Source organism: Dromaius novaehollandiae, chromosome 3 (genome assembly GCF_036370855.1).
Source record: "Dromaius novaehollandiae isolate bDroNov1 chromosome 3, bDroNov1.hap1, whole genome shotgun sequence".
Classification (NCBI taxonomy): Eukaryota; Metazoa; Chordata; class Aves; order Casuariiformes; family Dromaiidae; genus Dromaius; species Dromaius novaehollandiae.
The window spans coordinates 27,505,879-27,525,267 of NC_088100.1; the positions used below are offsets into that span (position 1 = coordinate 27,505,879).

At 35.7% G+C, this 19,389-nt stretch overlaps 1 protein-coding gene across 2 annotated transcripts in view; it reads right to left on the reverse strand.

Moving 5' to 3' along the window:
• The window catches only part of HMGCLL1 (3-hydroxy-3-methylglutaryl-CoA lyase like 1), an 86,767-nt gene that overhangs the window by 48,232 nt on the left and 19,146 nt on the right, over window positions 1–19,389 (reverse strand). For both annotated transcript variants that reach the window (XR_010388230.1, XM_064508587.1), the window contains exons 2-5: window positions 13,564–13,641; window positions 12,451–12,558; window positions 6,776–6,871; window positions 5,240–5,388 (exon numbers count right to left, since the gene is read on the reverse strand). Coding sequence is in view for 1 of the 2 variants with exons in the window: in XM_064508587.1 (XP_064364657.1) it covers window positions 5,240–5,388; window positions 6,776–6,871; window positions 12,451–12,558; window positions 13,564–13,641 (431 nt within the window). In the remaining variant the exon portion in view is untranslated. The remainder of the gene's footprint in view (window positions 1–5,239; window positions 5,389–6,775; window positions 6,872–12,450; window positions 12,559–13,563; window positions 13,642–19,389) is intronic.

The window sequence follows — 19,389 nt, forward strand, 5'->3', positions numbered from 1 at the left end:
GTCTAACATTTTCTCTATATACTACACATAAACTTACATTACATACAAATTAAAACACAATCCAAGTGACTACTTGCAATTAGCACATGCCACAGCTTTCCACCAATCCTGGCTGTTTGTCTTCATCTTTATGCACTGGAAAAATAGTAATATTTTTTAATAGTGCCTGAATTATGCATTAAAAGATGCACTCCTAAAAGCAACAGTATCTTGTGCCATTCCACATGCAAAATATGCATAGTAGTCATTAGCTGACCACAGTTTAGAACACTGATTTGGCACAGTGTCTCCACAGAATGTGTCCCAGATGTTATTATAAAGTTTTAATGCACGTACCAAAAATAAAAATAAAAAACCCTTTATGACAATAATAAATGGTCTAACTTCTAAGACCATATGCAAGATTTCAATTCTTCATAAACATTTGAACGAATTTAGTAAACATTTAGAAAACTGTGTACTGTGCTACAGATTTTAAATATGACAGCTGACAACATAAATTTTCTGGATGATGATTGAGTCAATGTTAGTGCAGCTGTAGCAACCGTAAGACATGCAAAAGCTTAAAGTTTAAACTGTTTGAGTGCATTTTTCATAAGATTCAAGGATTGCCAATGATTTGCACTCACTACATAAATTCTAAATTGCCAGTAAAAATAGGAAATAAAATTTGAACCCCTTAAAATTATTTTTGGAAATATTTTCCAACTGCATGAGTAAGGAGTTAGGGCAAAGCACTAAATTATCCATTTCCTGCAAATAAGTAACACTTTAAACAACAATATGCTTTAGAAAGGAAACAATCTCTGTATTGAAAATAATATAAATACAATTTATGTATATTAATATTTTTACTACCCAAGTAATTCAAGCAAAATATTTAGCCTACAAAATTTACATTAGAAGCCAAACTGTGTAGCTGTGGGAGTTTGCTTGAGCAAAGCCAGCAGGTTTTTGCCTTGGTTCTCTAATAGGGTGATAAAAATTCTCAGTGCACAGAGTGCATATCACTATCCACTGCTTTATTCCATGTTATCCTGTACCACTAAGCCTACTAATGCATTTATTATATCTATTGTAATTTACATAAATTACAAGGTGCTAATCCTTGGTCAATGCACAGGTAGGATCGGGTTCATCTGTTCCCACTTCAGATATCAAAGAAAATCATCTACATCTCATGCCTTAGATAGGCCATCTGTGGGATTACGAATGTGATTGATAGCATTCAAGCTCCTTTAGAGCCAAAAGGAAGGATTACCCCAAGGATGAATCATCTTATCCAAAGGTAGGGACTTAAAGCACACAGGATAAATGGCCTGAAGGCTGCCTATCCAATAACTGAAAGAAAATTTAGGGTGACAAGCTCAGACTTAGATACCTCATGTTACAACGATAGTTGTAAACAATATATAATTATCATAATTAAATTGCAGCCACTCAACAAAATAAAGCCTGAAACTAATATTCTCCTTAAAATTAAAAAAAAAAATCAGTAAACTAATGAGTACCAATTCAAAATACTGAATGTAAACCGACGTATTTAACATCCCATCCTTTTATTTCTAAAACGCTGTCTCTGATAGCATTCAACAGAAACTCCCAAATTCCAGTTTTTGAAAATTCCAAGTTTCTGCTCCTCTTTCTATGGCTGCTTGATTTGCTCACAACACAGATCTGGAAAGAACATGACATAAAGAAAAACTTGCCACAAAGCCCTGACTGTTTTGGCATTTAGAAAATTCTGCATGGGATGCATAAATGTTTTAGGAAAATGCCATTTCCCAAATCTGTCACTCAAAATAGCCTTTTCAGTAGCAGCTAAATAAGGGAGAAGATCATAAATCAAAGGCTTTGATAGCAGATTTTTTTTTGATTGTTACCTCTCCAGGAAAAAATCCACCCCTTGATTGCAATGAGTATTTCTATCAAGCTGTTCCTAAGTTTCACTTTCCGATTATCTTTCCTACACCTCGTTTTCACTTGGAAGGGGAAGCCCTGTGTTTTATATAATAAATGTTTGTGGAGTTCTTGCTACTTGCTTGTATTTTTACGGTCTTCAGAATTCTACTCTACCAAAGACAGTACACTGGAGTTTAACAGAAAGTACTGAGGTAGAAGGACACTAAACAATCCTTTTGATTTTTTATTTCTAAGCAGTCATTAAGTCTCAGTGCTTCTTACAGATCCCCATATTTTTGCAACCCACGAGGCGTGCACCTCAGTCAGTACGAATAGGGAGGAACAAGACTCAGTGTATCACAGTACTTGGTAATTATTCTCTTGAAAACATATTTATCCAGATTCTAATGCATAGCAACAATTTACTTTTCATTATTAACTATTTTGTCTCCTTTAAAGATGTCTAGGAGAGATTTTTTAAAAGGGCACTCAAAGTCCAAACAGTCTGTGTTAACCAGTTCTCTTTCATCTTCTAACTTACTAACATGCTCAAAACTTTCTTTTCAGTATATTCATATATTGAAATCCATGTTCAGTCAATGTTTTAGAGGCTGAGAATTATTAACATCAGTTAGTCTTCTTTGTCATGAAATAAAGATGCATATTCTCCAATTTAGACTCTTAGCAGATTCATAGCAGATTAGCTATTTCATTATTCAATCATTTGAGACCCCCCTGGACAAATACCAGATAGTCTTCTCCTGGCAGCTTACTGATTTTTAAAGTATAACTTTAGTCCAGCATCTTATCTCTTGATGTTTCAAACTCTAATTCTAGCTAGAACAAACTAGGTCCAAAGCTAACATCCTGTGGTGAAAAGAGCTGTAATATAAATTTGGCTTCTCCTCAGTATCATTATTGTCTCTAATTGGATTTTTGACTCAGGTATAATCCCACAAATCCAATGATTCTTTTGATGGCTTCCTGATTCTGAATGATTCACTTTTCTTAGACCTGTAAGCATGAAAAAGAAAGCTACAGATGGAACGAACTTAAATCAGTTTCATTCATGGCTTTGAATGTATGTGCTTTGTAACATACCTGATATTAAGCAGTCCAGTGTTGAAGCATTGTGTAACATATTGCATATGGCATGACAGACTTACTGAAAACATCCTGTACATACTGTGTGAAGGTTGCCACATTTGCATACTGGTGTGAAATTAGAGATTTCTATATTAGATGCACAAAGTACACACTTTAAAAAAATATTTTGGCTATAATATCACTGAGTTCAATTTTCTCATCTCTCCTCATCTCTGGATTATTGTTTTTTCTCTTGGCTTCATTACCTGGTACCTTATACCTCTGTCTTTGTGCTCCCTTATCTTGTTTTCCTTTTTATTCTTCATTATTATAATATTCTTTTCTCGTTTTCTGCTCTGGCTTTCTATCTGACAATTTTCCGCCTCTTTTTTCTTTCTCTCTGCCACACGGAGCTGATCAGGTAGTAGACAATGAATGTATGGAAACACTAGAATTCTACCGTGGGAACAGTCATTTCCATCACATCAGTGTGTAAGAGCCCAGAATAACTGCTACTGGCATGCTACAAATGCCTTAGACATACATTATGTGGAAAAAAGCAGCAGGCTGCCACTTTATTAAACATGTACAAACTAAGGCAGAGAAGACAAGTTATGATTTTATGCTCCAACATCAATCTAGAGTCCACCACAGGGAGACTCCTCAGCACCACGACTTTACATCTTCTGTTGCAAAGTCCATTTGTTGACACTCCTAGCTATTCAAACATACAGACAGTGTACAAGCCTTGAGGATTCCCCTGATGGTAGCCTGGCTCTGCTGTACCATTTGGCTGAATTTTGGTGGTGAAATACAGGAATATGAAACAGAAACTATTGCCTGATATGCTGAGACATCTGCGAAAACCACAAAACAAAAGTTTTTATTTAAAACTTTTGCCAGTGACTAAGTGCTTCTCTGAACTGACTGCCTGTCTCCTACACATATTTGGGACCTAAAATTTACGTATCCCTGAGCTTAATCCTCCTGAAGAATGCAATTTGTTATTATGTTCTCAGCACAGAATTTAATTTCAGAAAAACATGGCAAAGAGTAGGACTAAAGACCTTTTAAACAACAGACCTCTTGTAAGAGGTCAGGAGGACAGAGCTTGATTCTACCTGAGAGATCAGTAGGTAGGTAGAGTATTTAAATTCTGGTACAAGTTTTTATTTCTTAATCCAGTGAAACTTCTTATTTTTTTATCCAGTAACTGTTCACCTAAAACACTTAACTAGGCCAGGGAAAAAGGCCCCAAGCAGGTATGAGATATGTGTTAAAAATCCCTCAGGCTGAGGCAGCACTAGAAGTCAGATCTCCCTTTTTCAAGGCAAATGCTCTAACTACCACTGTATTATGCAAAAAGTGAGCAGTAGCATGACCTCATCACTATTTCTGGAGGAAAGAGAGATTCCAGTATTATTCCCAGACAGGTTTTCAGGCACTGAGTCTCTGAGGTACCTATCTCTATCTATTTGCAGCTCCAGGTACTTCCTGAGCTGGATGTAGTTTCTCTTAGTAATAGCCAGTGGATCTCACTGTTGAGTTTCCCCTTAAACCTATGTAAGCTTTTTTGCGTTCACAAGGACTTTCACAAATAACCTTAGATACACAGTTTTGTGTAATGCAACAGAAAATGCAACTGAAAAAGAGAGACTGCTCAAGGGCCAGTCTCATTCAGGAGTAATTCAAGTTTAAAAGAAAATACTCAGAGAAAGATAAATACTGGAAGAATTAAGAGTTTTATGCACTGTAGACTCCACATACTTCAGCGCTTGGAGTTTTCAGAATAAATTTATCAAGAATTTTTTTTTCTGTAGGAATAAATTTGTTCCATCATTTTTATACCTCAATTCTATAATGTATGAATTGATGTATAACCAACACTACATAAAATAAAAATACGCAGAATATGTTTCAAGGTTCAGCAGCACAGTTCTTAGCAGCACAAAAAAAAATTATTCTGTCATCTGTGGAAATAAAATTGACTAAATTTCTATAACAAAATGGATATTTATATACAACTTATTTTTTGCAGTTTCCAAAGAAAATTAAACTTACCAATAGTAGTTACAAAATATGGAGCAAAATACTAAATTTATTCAATTTTTTATAAAACATTTACATAACAAAGACTGTTATTTCAGTTGAAGTGTAAAAATTTGATAGCATACTTTTCTACTGGTACAGAAAAAGAAACCATAACAATGACTCCAGTAACTACGAATTACTTAAGAATCTTTATATTTACCCACGCACTGGAATATTCATATTTCTTGCTGCTTTAGCAACTTCTTCAAATTTGTCTATGCTTTTTTCAATTGAACAATTAATATTCACTCTGCTAAAAGAGTCAGATGCTGCACCAAATACTGAGACTTCTGTAGCCCCTGCTGCAATCTGAAAGATATATGTCAATAAAACAGAAGAGTAACAACATATTAAAAGATTGTTTAATTCTGTAAGATATTATAGAGTTTTAGTTTTAAGTACATCAGAAATCTCACCCATAACTAAAGTATAAATGCAATTTTAATTCCAAGTGTTCTTTAATCTTTTTGCATGTTAAGAGATTAAAATTAATTTTATGAATTCATTTCACTATGGCATATTTCCTTCTTCTTCTTGTCAATTGCATAAGCACACATTTTTTAAATGATAAATGTAGGTATGAGGATGTAGGAAATTATATAAAATCCAACTATGAAAATAACAGTGATAGATATTTATATTTCATTTTTCAAAAAAGAAGGAGATCATATAAACTCTGAAATATTCATCTTCTCTATGAATGGCAGGACTCTCATGCTTAGGACAAGCTCTGTGACCTGCACATGTCGAGGGTGGCAACAACATCTGCTTCTGCAGAATAACATTTAAGCTTCGGCAACCCTGACATGAACCAAAATCTATTCCAATGGAAGGGAGAAAATAAATATCAACAAAAAAGAATTCAGGACTCACTCACAACTATTTTACTTTCACTATATCACCAAATAGGGTATAGAGATATAGCAGATGCAATTCAACTCATACAGCTACCATTGCGGACCAAGTGTAGTACTATACATCTGACTACGTTGCTATAGTTAAATCTCCTGTGTACATAGGTCGCATATGCAATATATAAACTGAATCAGAGTAAGCCATAAATGTCCAACAAGGAGTATGCATTCCAAATATGGCTTGTCCTAGATCCAAAGTATAGAAAGCATGAAAACTCTTCAGAAAACACAAAACACCTGTAAATATTTGACTATCAACACGTACTGCTTTAAGAAGACTGAAATGTTCTATTTCTGTAAGTTCAAACACTTCATTCTGGGTTTATTACTTTGAATATGTCTTGTATAAACTGAAAAATTTAAGAGTTTTTGAACTGTATTGAAATGGGTTCAAAATTCAAAAAATCTAATACAGTCCTACAAAGCATTTCATTTAATTGTCTCATTACTTTCAAATAAAAACTCATTCTTCAGAAACTTTTCTAGGACTAACAAGTTAAAGAATGAAAAGGAATTTTCTTTCTCTGTTTATAGAAGTATCATTCTTAGCAACTTGCAAAGACTGATTGATACTGCTATTAAAATACAAAAACGTAGTATTTAATGTCATTCTGTAGATTTGGTCATGTTTTACCACAGAAACTGACAGTTTTTCATTAAAATATAGCTTAGTTCTAACAGGACAGGGTATATGATATTAAATAAGTAGTGTTTGGTACTGAACTGAAAGTATCTGAAATATGAAAGCGCCAAATGTAGACATCTTCTAGGAACGTACTTACAGCAGAATTAAAACCTTGAAGATTAGGTGTGAGAACAGGATATTGGACTCCAGGATGCCGCTCAATGCCTCTCATTACTTCTTTGTGATCTGCCATCTAAAACAGATAAATATTTTGTATTGATTATCAGTTATTTTCTGATTTTATATAGTAAAGCAGAAATTATCTTACATTGTTTTTTTGTCTTGATTAGGTATCTAGTTCGTAAAAAAGTATAACAGCAAAGCAGTTAAATAGAGATTGTATAATTTACATTTCTTAACTTTTGAATACTTGAGGTGCAAACTTTCTAATTCTATATTATTACAGAACCGGAGATAAAATTTCTAGAGTGTTTCTTTTGTATCTGTAAAATATATAAATTGCAACATCTATTGATAAAGTCATGATCATGTGGATTGCTGCAATTTTAAACCTACTTCAACAGACTCAACCGGTAGAACTAACAGAAAACAAAAATTTCAAAACCATCAAAACCTTCAAAATTTTCCAAAAAATTCAGCCTGACCGAAAATGGCTAAAAAAGACTTTACAGTTTTAAATGTAATTGAACCTGAATTGTACTCAACATGACAATTGGCGTGTCTGAAAAGACCAATCACAACTAAACTATTCTTAAAAAATAGAGCAAAATCCAGTTCTTTGTACAGTGTAACTTCTTAATATACTTAGAATTTTCTTTTAAATGGAAAAAAATCTGTTTTACTATAGCAAACAACATGTTATGAACAGGTCAAAAAAAGTTACCTTATTCAAGCATTTGTTTCCATTCACAGTATCTAACTGCGCAAGCTGTGTCCTTCTGAAGAGAAACTATGTTTTTTTAAGATATACTTATACTTTTCTCACTCATGATTAAATATAGCTCTACGTACTAATCAAGAAGATTAATCAGAGACTTATTCATGTAATAAACTGTAGATTATTTAGACCAGCACATTTTCTAGAAAAAAAAGTAGGAAAAATGAGTTTATGTTTTAATAATGCCCATGTCTGGAAACAATAAAATTAATAAAGAATATCCCTCATATTTCATGTCTTTAAGACTTTCAGTTCAAAAAAAAAAATCTGAATAGTGTGCTTTCAGTGCTGTTTAAATCAGCTCTCACATGATCATATCTTCCAAGCAAACAATACTTGTTCTGATATTAACTTGCCTTTCTGATTAATTCTTTTCAAGCTGATGAAAAGTCAATTTAGGACTACCTTAATAAAAGGCATATGAACAACAAAGCTTTTGTTACACCTTATTTACAATGGATAATACATGGACAGCTTTGCAGTATCACAATCCTAAATATATGAAATATTAAATTATACTGTATCATTAAGTGGCAATACTACTGGCATCCTGGAATCTTCCTGTCACTGATTTCCTCTTATGAAAATCAATGTATTAAAAATACCAGAAAAAAGCATGCATGCTCAACATATGTCTGTAAAGAAGTGGATACATGGTATGGAAAGTGCCTTATAGCTACACACAACTAATTTCTCATCAAGAATCAAGTGGTGGCACAAAGCAACTTTTTGTAATTGTTTCTATGTAAAGTAAATCAGTGTGACCACCTAACACATGCGATAATCTCACAAAAATACATTCTATCATGCCTCATTTTTTAAAAAACAATTTTTCATTCCTTAATTTAATAGAAACAGTATCTACATTTCTCAGGAATAGGAAAATATTTGAAACCAAATGATTAATTAAATGGCAAATGCTGGAACTAATTCCATACTTTAAAATTATAGCCTGACTTAGAGTATACTAGAAAAGCAAAACGACAGCGTTTCAAACAGCATAAAGCTGCCAGGTCCAAGTATTTTATGTATTACATTTGTCCCATTGCTATTTTTCCTGTAAGAAAAAACCTATTTTAACACATATTGCATGTTGTAAGTTTTTAAATTGTAATAAAATATTTCTTTTCCAAATTTCTTTAAAAATAAACTTTTAATGGTAGATATTTATAATTTTTAGCCATTTAGGTTATAGGTGTAGGATCCTGTTTTATATGGCACCTTGCTACTGTGGAACTTTTTCTTTTAGCTTCTTTCAGCAATAAAATCTTTGCCAAAAAAAACACTGGGTGGGAAACCATAAAAGAGCTTTAAAATACTAAAAAAAGAAATAAGTGAATGACTGATCTAAACATAACCAGGAATTCTATTCCCATGACCTATGAAAAGAAAAAAGAAAGGAGCCCAGAAAAGACAAAGTCAAGACTGCACTCCCTATCAAAGCAACATAATCTTATCATTTAAATAAAAAACATTTTAAACACAAATTAAGCCATTAAAATAAAGTACTCAGACTTGAACTTAAGATAAGAAGGGATTGTTCTTTTTTTTCCAAAACTGACAAACCAAAGCTAAATTTGGTACTCCTAAGGGCTCACAGGAAAAGCAAATAATTAACCAAGAAAGGAAGAAATCTACCTCTGCTTTAGACTTTCCACTCGCATATTTAAAATCCCTACATTATTCTTTGTTGCTGTAACTGCCCAAGGTTGATGGCCCTTGGAAAAACCTAGCCTAAGCACTTCTAATGGAAACAATCTCAAAGCACATTGTTGCGGTGTTGACAATAGGAAAATCTGCGTTGTCACTGTTCTCTTCTCCTTTCATTTTATCCTTCCTTTGGGCCTTTCCCTGGTGGTCCCGGGAATACTGAAATACATCGAGAGCCTATTAGAGAGTGCTATACAGCCAGTCTGCTCTGTTGGCTACTGAGCAAGGTAAGGTACAAGCCTACCACGTTTTTCTCAGAGGAAAATCTGGAACACAATCCAGTCCCAGGGTGCATTCTCAGTTTAAAATGGATAAACATTTTATACATTTTGACAGAAGACAACAAAAAGCATTAAAAATTATTTTTTCTATCAATTAATTTCAAGTTTTACTTCTCAAATAACATGTGTAGTCCTTACTAAACATACAAATACTCAAACGTTTCTGTGGCTGCAAGTATGGAACTTCTTGAAAATGAGTTTATATGATATAAGCAAGGATTGACTTATTTCTTTACCTCCAGGCAATAATTAAGTTTGCACAAACAGGAGCTACATAGTATACTTCAGGACTAGGCCTGAATTTGTAGCATTAAATCTCTAATGAAAACCTGGCACCTCTACTGGCAATATAGTTTTGCTGCTGACTTCGGAAAAGCTGGGATTTCTGTTGAACTGTAGCAAAAATAGAAATTAATTCTGGAAAAGTAATGAGCAAATTATTACAATTTATCAAAACTCAGTATGGCCACCAATAAAGTGCTAGATCTGTAAAATAACTAAGGTGCCTAACTGCTACTACATATGCCAAAGTCTCAAATTTAGATCTTCCAAACACATTCCCAATGTGGGAAATTAAATTTTATTTAGGGGAAAGAAAAGAAGTACATGACTTTTCTGTTTTACATCAATGTTTATTTGTTCTCAGAAGAGTAGGAAACAGGTAGGAACAACTTTAAATTATGTTAATGACCTATCAGCTCAGTTCTTTAGTCTTTTAGCTCCTTAGTTCTTTAGTTACAGCTGATCGAATATTTAAACAAATAAAGTACAAAATAAAACACAGGAGTACTTCTCTTGTCTCTATTCCACAAGTACAACATAGCACTGAGCATAAAGAATTTTCTGTATATTAGTGATTATTGCAAAAAGTCTCTGCCTCTTTCAAAGCACATTCAAAATCCATGTAGAATCTGCAACACTGCTCCCTCAATCAGAATCCTTCAATACGCAAGTGCATGTGCGTCTGTATGTGTGCAAATGCTTATGTTACTGTTTGGGAAAGGAAAACTGCATGGTGGATAGATACATGAGAATCACAGAATCACAGATGGTTGAGTTTCGTAGGGACCTCTAGAGATCATCTGGTCCTACCCTTCTGCTCAAGCAGGGTCAGCTAGAGCAGGTTGCCCAGAACCATGTCCAGTCGGGTTTTGAACACCTCCAAGGATGCAGACTCCACAACCTCTCTGGGCAACATATTCCAGTGTTCAATGTACCAAACACAGCAGATACTCAAGGAAATTGAAGTTTCCACGACACTCCACACAACCCCTAGGCCTGGGGAGTCTATTCCCTTGGCTGGTGCCAGGGAGCACTGCTATGAAATCTCCCCTGTTTGCACAAACCCTGCACACCTAGCTTTCCCTTCTCTGATTGTAGGCTCTGAATTAGTGTTGCTTCCACAGGAGGTTCCACCATGAATGTTCCACAGAGATCATGCCCACTGCTGTTCATGCAAATATTCAAACCCAGTACTCTACACCCTGACAGTTTCATCTTCTCAATTCTCTGTCATTGTGTCTACACTCAGCATCCTATAACCCAGTTGCCCTTTACTCCGTTGTCCCCCCACCTCTTATCCACACTCAGCATCCTGCAATCCAATTCTCACGTTCTCCCTTTATTGCTGTCCCTTGCACATGCACGCACATACACATTCCTAGCCTGCTTCCATAGACTCATGTTGCAAAAGGGAAATTTACATCCAAGACTATTTCTCACACCCTATGTAGTAATCACTCCAAGTCATACTCCTAGCATTTCTGTCTGTCAGGGCCCAGAGTGCACTGCTCCTCTCCTAAGAGTTTAGCTGCCTGCACTTAAGGACAGCTCATTGATAAGATGAGGGCAGTCTGAGAAGCCTCAGCCAGCTTTGGACGTCTTCAAGAAAAAGCTAGAGGGTTCAGCAGAGGATCCCCTAAACAGCTCTGTTAAGTGTCCCTTTTCACTCAGAAGCAACTCCTAAGCTGGGCTCTCATGCGCCCTCCCTGCCTGAGAAACACTGCAATTGCATCGCAGCCAAGCTCATGCTTGGCTATGTATGCTGCTGATTGTAACTCTGTTGACTGACTCTGACTCAGGAACTTGACTTCTCAGCTTGACCTTGGATCTGCCTCAACACTATGGATTTGTCTGCAGATCTGTATGCTTGGCTTCCCTGGCTACTTTCACCAGACCTGCTCTGCTCTTGGGTGGGACTGCCCCTTCGTCAGTGAGGCCACAATCTCTGCTCACCTTGTTATTGTTGGCTCCCAGTTCCCCATCCTTTGTGGAGCCACCTGCCCTTGCTGCTCCCTAATTCTATTGATAGATTTAACCAGGTTCCTGCCTAGCTTGCTGGCTTTTCTTAAAAACAACTTTTTTGACACTGACTGTGTCTGCATGCACTGCAGATGACCCCACAGGCATACAAATTAGGGCTGTGGTACCATGAGATTGGCAGAGCACCTTATAATTGGAAAGCCCTCATGTTCCAACAAACACTTCAATGGACAGATGAAGATATCAGAAGTTCTTTCAGTTTTAAAACTTTATCAATATTCAAAAGAAGCTGGTGAAGTATCCAAGAAAAAGGAAATATCTGTGCCACAGTATCTTGATATTTTTCACTAGAAATTAACTTGTGGGACAGAGAGATACATAGATAAAGGTATGTATATTCTTTTACACCTTACTACTTTTAAATAATTTGCCCAACTTCAGTGGACCTGGATAAAACTGTAAAACTTTTAAACTGTGTAAATGGTGTAAATTTTACAAAAAACAACAGATTACTTCTGACCCATTTTCTTGTATAGTGAAACAGGCGGAGGTATTAGAAAACTCCATTGCATGGAATAGCATTTAAATTTAAATAGTTCTAATGGTGATGATTTTACATACCTGAGGCACCCATTTGGATGAAACAAAACTGGTCACTTCTATTGCAGGCAGGCCTGTTTTGGAAAGCCGGTTGATTAACTCAATTTTGATATCAGTTGGGACTATGACCTATGAACATGGAGACATACTATTGTAAAGTATTTCACACAGTAAGAAACTTTTGGAAGAGAAATGTTCTTAGCACATAAGCAACACTTTGTTTGAAGTAATGAACTATGCTTATACAGTATACCAAATCTATACCCTTTACTGACAGTAGGAAACTACTGCACAAAAAAAGCACTAAGCAGTGTACATGATCCTATTTCATTTTTTGTCCACCATAAAAGAATGTGAAAGCACTTCCATGTAATTGCATATAGATCTGGCCTCACTGATTATTAGCAACCAAATACCAGCATACCAAAGAAGTGACAAAGGAAATAGTAACACAGAATAATCCAGCCAAAGGAAAAAGAAAACAAAAAAAAGCCCCATAGTTGAGGCAGAGTAATTATTTTCTGTTAATACTATTAACACTATTAACATCTTTGTCATCAGTAACAACAACATATGTAAACTTCATCTATTTGCGGAAAGAGGTGACTGCTTTGACATGTGCACCCTATTTACATAGTCTCTTTTAATCTTCTTCCATGCTTCCCTACTAGCCTTTGGGCAAATAATATTATAAAAAGAGTACTTTTCTTTCTTACATACCAATTCAACAGGAAGTATGATAAAATCTATTGCATTATAACTACTATCGTAAGACATACAGCATGAACACGTTATGAAGAGAGCTAGTGTTTCAAGATGTTTATCCATTACGTTACGACAGAATGTAATTGGTTGACAAGACAAATTCCAGAGAAAAAATGGAGGATGAGTAACAGTAAAGCTAGTTAACCAAGTATAGCAAGAAAAAAGTATGATGTAACATCTGATAAACAATAATATACTTTTATACAAGGCATAATATACTTTCATATAATATACAAGGCTTTAATATATAAATAAATATACAAATATAGTTATAGTACATAATGGAAGACAAATTATTAAAATGATATTTCTATTTTACACAATGGCAATAATGCTTATATCTATGCAAAAAAAAGAGAGAAAGATTACCTCTTCATTTTGTAAGCCATCCCTTGGCCCAACTTCTACTATCTTCACATACTCAGGCAGTCCAGATGTTTTAGATTCCTGAAACAAAAATCACACAATGAACACAAAACAATGAAGGTCACTAAGATCAAAGATACAGCTTGCACATGTCTTTTCATATGATTCTGGGCATGAAGTCATTTTATCAACAGTAAGTTTGCTCACTACCCTTAAAATTTTGTGAGAACATGTTCTGCACCTTGAATTAGAGAATAGAAGTTAAAAGCAGAAGTTATCTGCATGCATGCTCCATTGCTCCTCTGAGGCCACAAATGTTTATTATAAGAACGTATATAAAACCATAAATGAGCATTGTGTTTTATAAAGTGAGAAACAGTCTGATTTCAAAAAGCTTCCAAACAAACGATCCAATCCTCCAAACTTTATCTGAATGTTCTCAATTTGTGAACGGTTACTTCTGTGCAAATGTTTGCAAGACGAGCCTGTAAATCTGAACAGAGCAGAGAAATCAAGAAATGCTGAAGAGATTATTAATGAAAGATGAAAATAATCCCTCTGCTTGATGAAGATGAAGGTTTTAAAGAAGGATTTAAAGGAGGCCAGGGAAGGCCCCTGGTAGATGAGAAGAATTTTCCAAGTGTAAGGGCTGATTTGAAAAGGCAGGAGGCTGAAGGTGAAAGGAGGGAAGGAAGGCAGCAGTAAGGTCAAAGGGCTGAGGAGAGCACGGGGAGTTGGAGGTGGGGGAAGGAGAAACAAGAGCAGAAAAGCAGGTGAAGGGAAATGAAACTTCCTTTTTTATTATTTAGCTGATCTGTTATTGAATCAAGTTGACAGGTGTGGCAGTTAAAGTAACCTGGGCTTTTAAGTCCTGAAACAGTTCAGAGCAGTTCTTCAACTGACCCCAAAAAGCTGTGTGCCTTCAAAAACAAATCAAATGGCTAACTCTTGTATGAGTAGAGGGGACATACACATGCAGCCCCATCAGAAGCTCGGGGAGACATTCTGCTTTCTGCACTGCACTGAATACAGAATCCAATCCAGTGTCTTCATTCCAGTATTTCAAGCCCTTGATGGGATTAGTGCTAGCTACTTGAGAGACTGCTGCTCCCTCTACAACCATGACCTCCCCTGACAGTTAAATTCCACTGGAACAATGAAACTGTCAACTGGGAGGGAAAGGCGCCCAGATGCACAAGTCGGAGCCTTCACAGCAACCAGACGTAGACTCAAGAAGTCATGTCTGCAGTGCATAAATAGGACCACTAATCTCACAACGTTCACAACTAGATGAAAAAACCATTTTTCATCCCTTCCTTATTAGCATCATCAGTGTAGTTTCAACCAAATGGCTGGCGGTTTCTCCTCACAGTAATGGAAAATGAGCCATCCGTACCATACTTTTACAGCACCTTTGGTTCCCCACCACCACCACCGATTTCAGTGCCCATGGATTAAGTAAGTTTTCTACAGTAACAGCCACAATACCAGCTAAAATACAATAAACATATTTCAGAGCATTTACTGCATATTTATCTAGGCACAGTAAAAACAATGGGAAACAGCTGTACAGTATCTATTGGATCACGTGGAACATCTGGTAAGTTAAAACTTCGTCAAGCTGTGCTAAGCCCACACTCACTGACAGCATAAACCTACTTAAATGTGAAGGTAAAACTTTCACATCTGCTGCATATTGTTTCTTTTTTTAAAAAGTTATTTTCATGAATATGGCACAGCTTCAACACTAAGGGCATAAATCTGGGTTACTTCATGATTATCAGTTCCTTCTTGTTACAAGACAAATGCCACAGCTGTGCTATGAATAAAGCTGTGACTGAAAATAAAGGGAGCTAAAACAGATTATGTGAACCAAAGCTTAATTTAGAGCATGAAAAATGTCCATAAAACTTTGGTGGCAAAAATGTTCAATTTCTAGGCCAAATCATGTAAATCCAATTCAGTTTCTACTGTGGTAAAACTTCTGCTGAAATCAAGGGCTCTATCTGTCTTTACTGGACAGTTTATACACCTATATCATGTGCCATTTCAGTAGCCATTCACATAACCATTTAAGAGGATGGCTGGAGTCGTTGGATTTCACAAAGAACAGAAATTTGGAATGGACATTGCAGAAAGGCAATGAGTATTGACTTTTATTCAAAAGTATTGATGTTTATTTTCCATCTGTGATATTACAGGTGTATAACCTCATTCAGCCATAGTCCAAGTCTCTCATAAGACAGGGTCTTCATCCTGGTTATCCTTGTAGCCCTTCTGCCCTCCAGTCCCACCTTGAATTCACCATTCTCAAACATGACACTGAGAAGTGTGTACAGGATGATTCTCACATGAGTCACCTAGCAGAAACACAAAGCCTTATTACAGACAAATCCTTACTTTTTCCCAGCTGATGAACTAACAGCTTAGAGTAGACTTCTTGGCTCTTAGTCCACAAGTGCCTTGCTTTGCACTGAATTTAATCTACTTTCTATTGCTCCTGCCTTCATGGTCACTCAGTTCCTCCTGTGTGATATCCAGTGTGCTGCTGACAATGTCTCCTGTCTTTCTGTCATCAGCAAATTTTACCACCTTAATATTCCATGGAGAAAATATTTAGACTAACGTGATTATTTTAGCACAAACATATTATTTCCATAAACTTGGTCTAGTAGTATTGAAGAAACATGTTAAACAAAAAGACCTGAGGAACTCCACCAGTAAAGTCCCTTCAGTCTAATAAATCTGCTTTTAACATTATCTTGTTTCCAGCTTCTTACGCACCTCACAATTCCTGTTCTCATCCTCCTCCTCTCCAGTTTAACTAGTAACTTCTGTTGTACCGTATTGCTGAAGCTTAGATAAAAAGCAAGAAAAAGGGATGCAGAATACTTAGATTCAGTCCCATGTGTGCTATTTATGCATTTTACAGTACATAGTCATTGGAAAAAGCTCAGAAATAAATCAGAGACTATACCAGTACATGCTCTGTTTTCTGCTACAATGACTAGCATTTTCTCATTCTGTGGCCCAAGTTCAGTAATAGGAGGAAAGAAGTACCTCTTCACCCTAATCTCACCCGTCTCATGACTATTTAGTAAGGTAGCAGTCAGGACATCCTTCCAAGAAGTTGGAGACTTGAAAATGTTTTCAGGAAGGAAATGAAAACAGACTTCCTGCTCTCTTGGAAAGTCTTCTGATCATAGTGCCACACTTGCAGAATACTTGAACACCACTTAAAAATACAGCTGAAGAAGTGACCAGTCCATTTTTGTGCTGGACTCAATGCCACCCGTAGTCATTAGGCAAACTCCAAATGCACAGAACAGACTGAAGTCCTTCTGAACTTAAGTAAAATTTAAGCACTTTTCTACTGTCTGGATGGCATTAGACCTTAATCAGGACTCAGACATCCAAGATCAAGGCATCTAGTCCCCCTACTTGGAGCATTCCAAAGGTATAACCATTTGGGGTAAAAAAGCAGAATTTTCAGAACCACTAATGAGACACACTTAGAGAATTTTAGGTACCTTCAATTATGGTATTAAACAGTCCACAGAAAATAAATAGAAAAATGAAAAATAGTTTGTATATTTTAAGAGAATCCAAAAAGAGTGAATGTTAGAGAAATGCACAAGTATTCATTACACAAGTATTTATTTCACTAAACATGTCATGAAAATCTTTCCTGTTTCAGGAAAAATATTGCATAAAATTACTTTATAAAAAGTATTTTCATGTAACAAAGTATAAAAAGCAGTTTTTGTAGATATTTAGAGGTGACTGTTTATTGAATTATATACTGGCTCTGTTAAAAAGTAATGACTACCAAAGTACAATGTTTGGAATATCGAAAAGGAAATAGTTGACATAAAAGACTAAGGGCCTGGAAAATTTGTTTTTTCCATGCATCAAGCCTTGCCAAGGGAGAACAAAAAGCATATAAAACCACAAAAAACTGCCTTCCTCAAAACAGAATGCAGCCAAAGATTCTTTAAAAAAAATGAAAAAGGAAAGCCATACTATTCAGCTTCAGACATTGTATGCCAAATTTCTGTATGGAAACATTTTCCCTGAGTTATAAATAGCTAAAAATATGAGTTTATTATAGAAAACCCTATTAACCATTAATTAGAGCAGCATAATCTTCTTAATATAACCATAAATGTAATCAAATTAAATAAACACATTTTCTTAAGCTTTGTCACTGCTTCAGAACTTCTAGTAAAACTGCTGACGTTCCTTCAGCTTTCTGACTTTCGTTCCATGCAGCTCGTCCATATGGGTACTAATGGCACTGACGAATACTCCCAGAGTTTTTCAGAAGTAACTAAAAGGACCCAAAAGAAAGGGAGAAGAATTTTGAATCTTTCCAGCCAAGCAAAGACGAAGCTCTGCTTTCCGTTTCCACAAGGTGGTGTTCCGGCACAGAAGACAACTGCGTAAAGGTAGATAGATCCATCCTGCAAAAGGAAGAAATGTTTCTGAGAACGTTTTTAAACTAGGATCAGCAGGGAGGTGGCATTGTAACTCCATATGTGCATGTGCAGTGACATGGACAAATGCCTAAAAACTGGGAGAAGGCTCTGAGATAAATAATACAGTTGCTGGAAGGAGAACAAAGAAAACAATGGTCAGTCTTCTGAACACATAGATGCCTTTAAACTTTACAAGACATAGAGGAAATAAACAGGAAGAAATTAAAATGTTAGTACATAAATAATAATTGAAGCGGCATTGCAGAGACCTGTTTATACAGTTCACACTACTGGAAGATAGACATAAAAGATACTCATTCCTAAGTTAACTAGGGGAAAAAGAAGGAGATTCACCAGTGAGATATAAGAAAGATATACTGATATTCAGAAAATAGTGGCACACAGACCTGATGATTGTTTCTAGATAAAGATAAATGGGAGGAAAACTGATACTCTATTGATAGTATACTATACCAAATCAGGATAAGCAGAAAAATGGAAGCATTTAAGGGTGATACATCCTCCTAGACTGGAGAAGCAAGAGTCTTCTATTTTGTACTGTACTTTAGATTGGAAGAGAAAGAGAGAGGACACAAACTGCAAAAATTCGTTGGACACAACTTTTTAACACAGTAGATAAAGCAATTTCTGGAGTTTCTTGAGACAGCAGAAGCCAGCTTCTGCCCATCCTGTATCATACATGCAATGAGTACCCATCACAGAACTTCTGTCACATGCTGCTGACATGACTGTTGGGAAAACAGTAGCCAGGCAGAGGCCTCTACCAGCAAAAAAATTCATCAGCCTTTGAAAGGCTTTCAGTAAGTAAATTATTCTTATGATATTATTGAGTATTTTCATTAATATCTTGAATGATGGAATAGAAACACCACAATCAAAGCAGTTGCAAGTGCATTGGACAACAGGATTAGAATTCAAAATTCCCTTAACACACTTGAGAAACAAGTATGATATGTTTCAATAAAGACAATACGTACCACAACACTTAGGATTATCCTTATTGTTCCAGGTATTGATGGATTAATTAAGCGAATAGCTGCATGTTTGTCCTTTAAAGATTGTACTTACTTTTCCAGTTTGGTAATTTTGATTAAAAAAGGTATTTGGCAAATAGAAAATGGTGAGTACCTGACTAAACAGAAAAGGACTGGGACGTTAAAAAGGCTAACAAACTGAATATGAGACATTAACATCATGCTCCCAAGGAAAAAGAAAAAGAAAATGAAATGGCAACCTAATTCTGGGATATAAACAGGGACATCATAGGTAAGACACTAGCCTGACATTTGATGAGTAGAAAAACTGTGTCTAGTTTTCGTCTCTCTACATC